Genomic DNA, 12,659 nt, shown 5'->3' on the forward strand with positions numbered 1-12,659 from the left:
CACGATGGATGTACCGTCGATTTGATCTGGTTCGTTGAGGAGGAGGAGCAGGGGTATTCGCCGCGACATATGCTTCGTAAGCGGCACGATGTTGTTCGTAGTATTCTTGTTCTTCGCGTTCCGCTTCCGCCATAATATGGGTGAAATCCATTTGAGATTTTGAGTGGGGGATGAATGTGTTGATAGTTTGTATGAGAATTATGAATGAGAGATGAATGAGAGATGATTTGATGTGATAAATGGATGATGAATGTGTGTATTTATAGATGATTTTGGGGAAAAAAAATAAAAAAAAAATCAAAAAAATTCAGAAAAAACGGGAAAAAAACGGCCATATTTTTGGGATTTGGAAAATATTTTTTTTTATTTTTTAGCATTATTTATAATTAAATACCGATTTTTAAAAAAAAAATAAAAAAAAGTTTAAACACAACGGCTATGCCGTTGACGAATGGGAGCGCGCCACGTGTGCGTCCGCTGGCACGGACGTGCTCGATACATCGAGCAGCGCCGTGCCAGCGGCGCGGCTGCAGCGGCGGCGGTCCTGCGCCTTGCCAACGGCGCGGACGGCGGTGGCGTCTTTCGCCACCGCTGCGGATGCTCTAAGCATCTTTCTTGCTTCACTTGTCACCATTTCCACTTTGGTGAAATTGGGAGTAACCGAGGTTGTCCCTAACAGCTCATTCATCTTCCTATTTTGTGCATCAAGATGAACTTCTGTAGTCTCTCTCTCTATTTCTATTCCAAATTTGTGAAAGTCTTGGTCATGCATTTTGTCCCTTTTGCAACAGCCCCTGTACCCAATTTAATAGCTGATTTTGTTTGATTTCCTTGGTGGAGGTATCCTAACCTCTTTTGGCTTGATGTGGCAGATGAAAAAGGGGCTTTACTAAGGTTTCAACTTGGTCTTTTGTGGAGTGGGGAGCAAGGATCGAGCTGGAGAAGATTTCCATGATGAATTAGAATCTAGTGTTGCCATTTTAATCTTTCTAGCTACTAATAGCTACTAATGTATAGTAGCTTTTGCAAAGTAGATTTGTATTCTTTTCCATCTAGTCCTCAAATAGGTTAGGTCAAGTACTCTACTTGTGAAAGGTAGCTTTCCATGTGTACCTTAAGCTCCTAACATTTCCTTTTTTGAGGGTGTAACTCATCACTTTTACACACACTTGTATGTGTAAACAAAAGTAGCGTGTACTCCATCTTCATATATTCATGTATGCAATCATTTATACAACTTATAGCCTCATTATACACTTATATTTATCTTGGTATTTCACACGAAATCCACTTTTGGCACTAAGAGCATCCACAACTCGTCCGCCGGATTTATCGGACATACTATCGTCCGCCACTGTAGCCATGCGGACGATGCCCGATGCATTGACCGCACCCTATATATCTTCTGCGGACGATGGCGTCGGAACATGCATCGTCGGCCCCACTGCGGGTCACGCGGATGATACCGCGGATGATGCAACACGTTTTTCTTTTTATCAAATTTTTATATTTCTTATTCCATTTTCCACACCACATTTTCTCTCTCATCTCTCACCTTCCCCACACACCAATATTTCTCTCCCAATCTTTCTCACAAAAAAATGAGACCTTGCGACGACTGGAGTACCTCGGAGGGTATTACTCGGGCCATGATTCGGGCTTTATTCGATTGCGTTCAAGAGGCTGCGGCGGAATGCTTGGCCGAAATGGAGCGCGAGCGTGAAACGGTGGGCAATAGTGAAAGGTTCGGTGCGTTTCTAGTACAAGGAAGTCATCGTCGATGTCATGCATGCGTGCATCATCTTGCATAACATGATAGTCGAACACGGAGGTGGAAGAGTCACCGATTGGGGCGATGATGAAGGTGGATCTAGCTCAAGCACGGCGACCCCGCCCCACGTTAGAGAATTGCCGATTGGCTACAATGAGGTTCTATCTAGACAGACCTCAATACGCAACCAAGAAGACCATGCTCAACTCATGAACGACATGATTGAAGAAGTTTGGGACCGTAACCGCTGTTGAGAATTTGTAGTTTTTTTACTTCGTACTGTAATGTTTGAATTTCCAATGAAATGAAGTTTTTTTTTCCAATTTTTGTAGTGTTTTAAATATTCAAATAAATAAAATGGTTAGGGCGGACTATAGAGCGGCCTATAGGGTATCCCACTGCAGGTGAATGGGTATGAGGTTAAAATGCTGATGTAGCGGAGCATAGGACGCCCTATGGGGCGGACTATAGGGTGTCCCATCGTGGATGCTCTAAAGTATTTCTCTTAGAAATAACAATCTCTTGCACTTTATTTCCCCAAAACAAAGTATTAGATTAAACCAAATTTTCGCGGTCACCACAACGCGACTTTTACACAAGAGTCTTAACGAAAGACTACGCTTCAAAACCCGGCGTGGAATTTTCGGGGCGTCACATTTAATCTCTTTTATTTTAGTCAGTATCCTATATTATTATCTCATATTTTAATATCCATACACTTATTCATTAAACATCATTTTTAAAATTTTATACTACTAAAAAAGCTTCAACTATGATGGTGGGATAATAAACACAAAAATGAATAAATTGGGATAGAAGAAGAGGGAATCTTAGTTTTCTTTTTTCATTTTTTTTTCACATTTAGGGAGACTTAGTTGAAATAGCTATTGTTATATAAATGTTGAAATCAATCTACAACTAGAGTAATAAAGAATTTGATGGTCATAACTCATAAGACCATCTGCAACACTGTCTCTTATCCGTCCTTTAACCGTCTATTAAATTACTATTCATGAGCCCCACTGTACTTTTTACTCCATGTCTTAACTAAGGGACAGAACCTGCAACTCTCCATCTCTTATCCGTCTCTTAATCATCTCTTAAATTACTATTCATTCATTTTCATTTTTTTTTATTTCCAACAAATTCAATTAATAAAAAACACACTTCTTTAAATAAAATAAAAATACAACTTAAAATCCTTAAAAAAATACATAATTAAATTCGTGGAAAAAAAAGACATAATTTAAAATACAATTTAAAACTAATTATAAAAACTACCGTCGGCGAATCATCCCCCGAGGGCGGTGGCGGTGCACTACCTGAATGCGGAATACCAAGTTGTCTTGCCATAAACTCAATTCTAGCAAAATAGGCTTGGTATTGGGGAGGGGTCATGCGGGAAGTGTCCGCCATTGTGGCGGTCATGTACATGGACATTTGGGAGTTCGATGGTGCCCCCGAGCCCGAGCCCGAGTACGCCTGGCTTGATTCGCCTCGGCCCCTCCTCCCTCTAGCCGCCTTCGCCGAATTTCTCCCTTGCGGCTGACGGCTCCCACGGGAGGACCCCCCAGCATCGTCTATCGTGCCCTCAACCTACTGCGAGGCAACCTCTTGTGTGGCGCTGCCCGAACCGCCCTCACTAGACGAGTATTGGCCACCCGCCGTGTGCTTCGTGCGCTTCGAGGTTGAGCCCGAGTTGGACCTGGACACCGCGGCCCACCTTTCCTCGTCTTTGACTACCTCCCAAACATAGACATTTTTGAATTGTTTGGCGGTGTCGTCGAAGTAGACTCGCAAAGCCGACCTCAGAATGTCGGCTCCCGTGGCTCCGCTTTGGTAATGAGCCGCTTCACTCTTGTAGATGGCGCAGAATTTTTTGACCTCTCTGTCGACTCGGTCAAAGTGAGTGCGGAGCATCTTAAATGTGCGGCGGCGGGACCCCTTCGGCTTAATCTCGTTGTAGGCATCGATGACCTTTTTCCAGAAGCACTTCCGGGATTGTTGATTCCCGACGATGGGATCGTACGAGATGCTGATCCAGCTGAGCGAATCCTCGGGGCGGAGGGACGGGCGTATGCATCCACATCAAAATGGGGTGGTTGGTACCCCGCCGGCGTCGACGAACCCTGGGTGCCCGGCGTCGACAAACCAGAACCACCACCCAGGACATTGTACATGCCCCCAGTCGCCAAACGCGTTGATGTCAAACCCGCCGGAGCCGCCACCGCCAGAGTTTCCGTCGCCGGACATTTTGTGATGAGAAGTTAGATGAAAATTGGAGAGGAAATGAAGATTATTTGGGAAGAATAGATGTGTATTTGTGTGTGAAATGAAGATGAATTAAGAGTATTTATAGAGTAAAAAAATAAAAAATAAAAAAGAAAAAACGGTCGAAAAACGGTAATATTACCGTTTTCCAATTTTTCTTAATTTTTTTTTTATTAAATTTGATTTTTTTAAAAAAATGGTTTATTGCGTCAGCGTGACGAAGCCCACTCGCGGGCCGGCGAGTGGGCGTCACGCATGGTCCGGAGCGCGCCACGTCGCGCGGGAGAGTGGCGAGACGGCTCGCCATCCGTCTTGGTGGGACGGGCGTCTCAGCGGGCTGGGGACGAGACAGGACGCTGCGACGTGTCTCGCCGCCGTCTCGTCCCGGCGTGACGAGTTACGAGCCATCCGCGTGACGCGCTGCGGGTGGCCTAAATAACGAGGACATGGTGTGTGCTACAATGACCACATCCCACACTCGGACATAGACTGCACCAACTTCTTCTTCTTCAACCTCTTTCCCTGTCTCCTCTTCCTTTGTTTCTCTTCCCCCCTATCCATGGAAGCTCTTTCATTCCCCGCTAAATCACGCTTCATTTCATCGACCTCCCCTCAATTCACTAAATTCAACCTCAAATTCAACCATAATTTTTCCTTTCCTCCAAAACCTAAACCAATACCCAAACCCCCAATTACTCTTCCGCAACGTCTCCTATTTCTCCTTCACCAAGTGCTCCGCTCACTCTCACTCTCGCTCCCACTCCCACTCCCACTCCCACTCCCACTCCCACAGCCATAATCACAGCCACGAAGATGATCGTGACCACAATCACCGCGATTCTCACAACCACAATCACAATCATCACTGTCACGGTCACGGTAATTGCGATTCTACTCTGACCAAGCCTCAGCAATCATTCCTCCGCTTCGCGGAGGCTGTAAAGCGGATCGATCTAGCTAACTTCCTCAGGCAACATTTGGAGCTCTGCTGCTTCGCAACGGCGCTTTTCCTAGCCGCCGGCGCGTGCCCTCACTTGCTACCTAAGCCCGCTGCCGCGACTCTTCAGCATGCCTTCACTGCCGTCGCTTTCCCTCTCGTTGGGGTAATTGTTCGCCATTTCAGCGCAATACAGTTTCATTGATTGGAGTTTCTGATTCGAGTTTGCCATCGTCTACAGGTATCCGCGTCGTTGGATGCGGCTCTGGACATCGTGGGAGGGAAAATCAATATTCACGTGCTCATGGCTTTGGTCGCATTTGCTTCGGTTTTTATGGGGAATGCGTTGGAGGTGGATTGCTTTTAGCTATGTTCAATTTGGCTCATATTGCGGAGGACTACTTTACTAGAAGGTCTATGATTGATGTCAAGGAATTGAAAGAGAATCACCCCGATTTCGCGCTTGAGCTCGATGTGGAGAATGGGAACAATCCATCTTTTTCTGATTTGAAGTACCACAAAGTTCCTGTTAATGATTTGGAAGTTGGATCATACATATTGGTCAAAGCTGGTGAGGTCTGTGTTTTATCATTTTTTTAGCTTATTTGGACTCAACTGCATTTAATGAGCCTCATTTCAGATCCTTGTTTGTAGCACTCTTCTGTCCTTGAGTTGACCTAATGACCATGCGTTAGTTGTTCCTCTAGTAATAAAATTTGGAGTAGGAATAAGATAATTTGACCTAGTAATCTGATAGATTGCATTTCTATGTAGTTTGGATTAATAAGGGAACCAAGTATGGTTCACATATCATGAAGCATTAACACCTTAGCATGCCTCCAAACCATACCCGGAAAAAAAATAGTATACCCCGTCTCCTTTTGTTTACCACCTTCCAGGTAACTATGGATTAGGACACTCAATAGTTATAACTGTATCTTTAGGCTCTCAAGTTATTCATATCTTCTCCGATGCTTTTTTGCCAAATCTCCATCAACATGTTCTTTGAACATCAATTGTGTAAAGTAGTGGCCTGTTAAAATTGCAATCACTTCTTTCTGAACTTTGTGTTACTAATTTGGAGGGAATCTCTTCATAATATGCAGTCCCTGAATCTTAGTTTTGCTAAATTATGGTTTAAAAGACATGTTTTGTGAGGAAGATCACTAAGGATTGTTATTTTATGGTTTGGACCTTTCAGCAGTTTTTGTTTGTATGAATTCATCCAGAACTATCATAATGTTTATCTAAACTATGTGCAGTCAGTTCCAGTGGACTGTGAAGTTTTCCAAGGTAGTTCAACTATTACTGTAGAGCACTTGACAGGGGAAGTCAAACCTGTAGAGAGAAAAGTTGGGGACAGCATTCCTGGTGGGGCACGAAACCTCGATGGTATGATGATTGTTAAGGTATGCTTGCACAGTTGCACCTCTTATTTCCTTTTCTTTTTTATATCCAAACCATACCAGAGTATACTGTATACTTTCGTACTGATTGTAAGAAGTGGATATATATTCTAAACTCCTTTTATGACTTCTTTTTTCACTTATTTATTGTTTCCTTATTTTGATGTTACTGCAGAGTTTTTTTTGTGTACTTTGATGGTTTAGGAACTCGTATAGAATTTTGTTTTGAATCTTATATCGTCTGACGTTTTTCATTTTAGCAAAAAAAACATTCACTGGTATATAGTAGTAGTATGTTTTTTTTCCATCTCTTTACTGGCATTTACTTGCCAATGTATAAATGGGCTTTCTTATGATGAGATTTTTGTTATAGAAGTTGAGATGTTATTTCAGCTGCATTATGGTGGTGATACAATCATTAAGTGGTGTCAAAAGATGTCAGTGCATTGCTACTGATTTAAGGATTTAGGCTTGGTCTTTCAAATTCTATTTTTCATCTCCTTCTTCTGTACATACATAATAACAGGATTTCTTAATACATAATTTTATCTGCTGCTAATCATTGAAGGCAAATTTTCCCTTTGTCAAAGCCCTATGTGTATATAGATATATGTTCTTACTTTTCCTGCAGACTTTATTGATTCTATTAGTTCTTTATCTAGTATGCAGAGGATCAGTTTACCGTGCATTGGGGCTCATGGTTGCTGCATCACCCTGTGCATTGGCTGTAGCACCACTAGTCTATGCAGCTGCAATTAGTGCTTGTGCAAGAAAGGTATCGTTTCTTAAAGTTTCAGAATAAGCTGTCAATATGTAGTTCGTCTGAATTAAATTGCCATTTTAACATTTTCTTGTATTATGTACATAGTAAAAAATAAACATGTAAGTTGTATAATGAGATGGTCTAATCAATAAATACTACTATCACCACCACCATTCAAATTTATTCAAACTGGTAGTATTGACCATGGCTACTCTTCTAATAAGCAATTTGATTTTTTATCTATGTGTAAACAACTTCATATGTACTATAGTATGGAAGAATGTAATGCTTCCCCTCCTTCAGGTTCTCAAGGTTAAAATTGACATATAAGGAATTTTTCATAATAATGGAAATAACAGAGTTTCTGTACATAGTACATCTTTATTCTGCTAAAAAAGTAGCAGCTAGGAAATAGTGGATCGAGTATTTTGCATTTGAATGGGAATGCAACTAAGTAAATTGCAATAGAAGCTTTATTAATTTGTTTGTTACTATCAGAAAGGGAAACAGTTACTTCAAACTGTGTATATGATATATGAGTGCAGACTTCTTCATAATTTAGTAAAGAACTAAGATTCAAGTCGTTCGACACTGTTAAGCAGCTTAAGGATATTCTACTGCATAATCTATTAATGCATGTGGTTAGTAGCTTGTTCTAAACTGAAAATATTTTTTTGACAGGGAATCTCGTTGAAAGGTGGTCATGTTATGGATGCACTATCTTCATGCCGAAATATTGCATTTGATAAAACTGGTACTTTGACTACTGGAGAATTCATGTGCAAAGCGATAGAACCAATTCATGGACATGTTAGCAACAACAAGAAACAAAATCATATGTGTTGTGTACCCAGCTGTGAGAAAGAAGCTCTAGCAGTCGCTGATGCAATGGAGAAGGGAACTACTCATCCTATTGGAAGGTTTCTTAAAATTAATATTATTTTTCTTAACTTGGCATGGCATGGCATGTACCCTTTTATTTCTATATTTTGCTTGCAAACTCTATGTGGTAGTCTACATCTATATGCACATTTGGTGGTTAGACCTGATTTAACTTGCTTACATTTCCATCAAAGGAATAAAAGATGCACCTAACTTGATTAAATCTCGTCTTCTCTAAACATGTTATTAATATCTCTATAGAAACTAGTGAGATGTAATTTGACTATTATTAAGATCTAATGATGACAAATAGAACCTGACGAAAACCTAATGAATCATAAATTTGTGAATTATGTCAGTGTTGGTGCTTAAACATGCAGACTATTAGATTGATTCATAGTCTTAATTCTTTTGTGGTGCAGAGCTGTTGTGGATCATAGTGTTGGGAAGGATCTCCCTCCAGTCTCTGTAGAAAGATTTGAGAATTTACCAGGAAGAGGTCTTTTTGCAACAATTTCTAGCGCTGAGGTACTGAATACAAGTGTACTAGACAACCTTGAGATGCTATCTAGCTCAACTACTCTAGTTATTTTAATCCAATCGGCTTTACGCATAATGATTATGGTAATACAGTAATACACTGTTATTCTTTCATATAGCCATTATTCACTTTATTTAGTTCTAGGATACTGATAAATATTACCTTCTTTATTGGCTGCTACTGCTAGTTTCCTGATAGTCAATAAGAAGAATGTCTTCACTAGTAACATAAAAAAACGATGCTAATTTGATTGTGCTAGTTGGTGCCTTTTGAACTAGGACTGAATCAATGGAGTTCCCTAGTTCAGGGCTTTTGCTTACTCCAAACATTACTTTGCTATTCCTGATTCTACAGTTATTTTGCTTGTTATAGCCAGGGTTTGAAGGTGGTAAACCATTGAAAGCTTCAATAGGTTCTGTTGAGTACATTACTTCTCTTTTTACATCAAATGATGAATCAAGAAAAGTTAAGGAGGCAGTTAACACTTCTTCTTATGGAGGTGACTTTGTTCGTGCTGCTCTGTCAGTGAATAACAAGGTTGTGAATCTTCATCATTTTTGTAAATCTACTGGACTCAAGTTAAACTCAAAACAGTTCTAGATTCCAACCTATGTGTTTGTTTTTTGTCTATTATTCGAAGTGTTATTGAAGGATATGCTCTGTAAATACATTAGATATTGATTATGCACTCTTCTATATAGCATCTTGCTTTCCATATGGTAATAGCATATGGAGAGATTATCTTGAAAATGAGTATGTCAGTATGTAAATATTTTATAATAAGGCTAAAATGCATGTCTATTGTGGGAAATATTTGATACTCAAAAATGTCAATATCAAGAATTAGATAGTATCTTACACTTTTATGTCTTGTGCAGGTGACCTTGTTTCATTTTGAAGATAAACCCTCGAGCTGATTCTCTTGATGTCATAAACACATTGCAAAATGAAGGAAATCTCCGTGTTATGATGTTAACTGGTGACCATGAGCTGAGTGCACGGAGGGTGGCAGATGCTGTGGGCATTAAAGAATTTCACTGCAGCCTGAAGCCGGAGGACAAGCTCTATCATGTGACAAAATTCCTAGAGATACGGGTATTTACTATCAGCACTCTTACGAGAATCCAGTATGGGTACTTAACTGTTGTTTATATGCTGGAGGGTTTAATCTCGGAGGATCTGCTCTAACCTCATCAAAAAATGACTAATATTGCCGTGAGTCCACCTAGAGAGGTGATCAATCCTTACTGGATATTGAAAAATTCTTTTGCAGGTGGGGGGCTTATTATGGTAGGAGATGGTATTAATGATGCACCTGCCTTGGCAGCTGCCACTGTGGGCATTGTCCTAGCAGAGCGCGCAAGTGCAACTGCTATAGCTGTTGCCGATGTGCTTTTGCTACAAGATAATATTTCTGGGGTTCCATTCATCGTAGCTAAATCTAGACAAACTACTTCTTTGGTATTCCTTCGTTTTTTCCCTTCTTTTTAGTGAATCTTCTTCTGTGTATCGTAGTTTTCTTATAACGTCCATGCTTTGCGTACATGCAGGTTAAACAGAATGTTGCCCTTGCGTTGTCTAGCATCTTTTTGGCCTCTCTTACATCAGTTTTAGGTTTTATACCACTTTGGCTAACAGTAAGTTTCTAAGTACTAATAATTTAGTTTTCCAGCTATTGCCTCATTTCCAATTTTGGATGCATGTAAGTACTTTCGTTAGGTATATCTTCTCTGGTAGTCTTCAAAGTGGCAATTTTGAAATGCCAAGGCTGACGATCTTGGAAACATTCGTTAGTAATTTTCGGCTCTTCCATCTTGCAAGCAATACCTTCCATCGAAAACCTTTAGAGTAGAGTTCAAAATTTCAACATGGCAGATGAACAGGGGATTTGAATCATGAATATGTTATATGTGGAAACTGTGATTCAATTTCGTAATAGGAGACTGCCATGAATCTTTTTCACCTCTCCCCGAACCACACATGAAATTGAGTTTGTGTTAACATTGATATTTGCAGGTCCTCCTCCATGAAGGTGGGACTCTACTGGTGTGCCTTAATTCCATCCGAGCCCTGAATGCCCCAACGTGGTCGTGGAAGCATGATCTTCTCCAACTTATTCATAAATTCAAATCGCTCCTACGCTTCAACTTTGATCATGGAACCATCCAGCCAACTCTCTTGTAGATGCACCATTGGTTTGTTTCACTGTAATTTTAATCTATTATAGGCTTGAACCCTAAGCAGGTACAAATAAATTAAGCTGGTAAAATGATAGATTTGGTAGCCCAACGCAACATAAAGCATGAGTTTAGATATGTTTCTCCAATGATCATTGCTTCATTTAATCTTTTTTGGTTGAAGCTTTCTGTTTTTTAGGTCAACTTAAACTTGAGACGCTCCTTTGAAAGGAATGGTTCAAATAAATAATAGTATGTGACAAATTCAAATAAATAATAGTATGTGACAACAAGATCTTTGTGATATCTCATTCCTAAAAGGCCTCTTTTGTTTTGTTCCCAAAATGCCATGAATCGCAGTTGAAGATTAAATATTAAAAGAGATAAATATATTTCCCACTTCAGTTGAAGCCTCTAATTTTATGGCCACAGTGCGTTTACTTTTGTATTTCTTTAATCATAATTTTCTGTTGAAGTGAAAACAGTGTCCCCACTCCCCCTGCGGCCTGCACTAAATATAAAAATGCATTTTCACTCTGGCAAAAACAAATCCCAAGTATCTCTCTACTTTAATATTTTTTGATGTGTCATATAAACATAAAATTATTACCCAGTTAATTCAAAGAAAGAGTGAATAGGACAAAGTTATTTACTTAATTTTCGTTTTTCTTTTTTCAAGCTGTAATTTTCTGTTTTTAGATGACATTCATTCCACTGTATAATAACCAAAAATTATTTAATATTTTGGCCATTTTTTTCCGAAATCTAAAATTCAGAAAACGTAGAACGTTTCCTTCTTCTCTCTCCGATTCCCCATCGCTAAAAAACAAACACAAACCAATCCAATTCAATCAAATCAATCAACTCTGCTGATTCCGATCGCCGCCGCCGCATTCCTAAACCCCTCATTCACATTCATATTCATACACATCTCCTGAAACTGAAACTGAAACTGCTTCTGCTGCTGGTGATGAAGAAAAAGCCGATTATGCTGCTTCTCCAGCTCCTCAATTCGCCGCCGCTGCTCCTCCAATCCAACCATGTAATTCCTCACCTCCGCCCTAATCATCTCCTGCATCACCCCCATCAATTCCGTGGTGAAATTCACCGAATTAGCCTCCGTTTGCCGCTGAATCGGCGCCAATTGGATAGAATTAGGGTTAATTTTGGGGGAATTAGAATGTGAATCGGTGCTTTGATCGATTCCGGGGAGTGAGAGGGTAAGACCAGTGGGCGTATCGGGGAGGAAGCTGGTGTGCGTAGAAACCGAATCGGAGGCGGAGGGGCTGGGCGGGGGGAAATCGGCGGGGGCGGAGCCGGCACTGGCGGATCTCTTCAAGGGAGGAGAGTCGTCGGAGGCGAAGGAGGAGGATTTGCGCTTGAGAGTTGAATTCCAGTGGTTTTTGATGGCGTTGTCGGTGCGGCCGGAGAGGAGGCGGGCGATGGTGGCCCACTTGTTGCCGAAGCGGGCGTGGGCGCGGGTGCGGATGCTGGTGTCGTCCTCGTCGGGGGTGAAGGCGCGGTGCTCGACCTGGGGGGAGATCTGGTTGCACCAGCGGAGGCGGCAGCTCTTGCCGGAGCGGCCGGGGATGGATTTGCTGATCATGGACCAGTTCCGGGGGCCGTGCTTCTGGACGAGGCGCTGGAGGAGGTAGTCCTCTTCGGGGCTCCATGGACCCTTGATCCGATCCATGTCCGTTTTGTTGAGGTTAGCCATTTTTTGATTTTTTCTGTAGTGTGGGTTTGGGTTAATCTATATATATATACTCCCTCCGTCCCAAGGAAGATCCCTTTCTTGGAATGGCAGGGGATTTTATGCATGCTAATTTTAGAGTATTTAAAATGGGAGAGAGAAAGTTGTTGGAAGTTTAAAAATATGAGAGATAAATAAAGTAAGAGAGATAAAAGGTT

At 41.1% G+C, this 12,659-nt stretch overlaps 1 protein-coding gene, 1 long non-coding RNA gene and 1 pseudogene across 2 annotated transcripts; 2 read left to right on the forward strand and 1 right to left on the reverse strand.

Annotated features, from left to right (window-relative positions):
• The first annotated feature begins 603 nt into the window (after positions 1–603).
• On the forward strand, positions 604–1,164 carry LOC121791945. The gene is made up of 2 exons (XR_006048784.1): positions 604–665; positions 873–1,164. It is a non-coding gene; the product is annotated as an uncharacterized LOC121791945 (long non-coding RNA).
• Positions 1,165–1,649: 485 nt separating this feature from the next.
• On the forward strand, positions 1,650–10,919 carry LOC121791940 (annotated as a pseudogene).
• A 461-nt stretch (positions 10,920–11,380) lies between these two features.
• On the reverse strand, positions 11,381–12,450 carry LOC121791939 (transcription factor MYB73-like). Its single transcript, XM_042189744.1, has one exon. The coding sequence runs from the start codon at positions 12,439–12,441 to the stop codon at positions 11,605–11,607; it is 837 nt and encodes a 278-aa protein (XP_042045678.1). The 5' UTR covers positions 12,442–12,450; the 3' UTR covers positions 11,381–11,604.
• Positions 12,451–12,659: the final 209 nt, after the last annotated feature.

This window comes from Salvia splendens, unplaced genomic scaffold (genome assembly GCF_004379255.2).
Source record: "Salvia splendens isolate huo1 unplaced genomic scaffold, SspV2 ctg973, whole genome shotgun sequence".
NCBI lineage: Eukaryota > Viridiplantae > Streptophyta > Magnoliopsida > Lamiales > Lamiaceae > Salvia > Salvia splendens.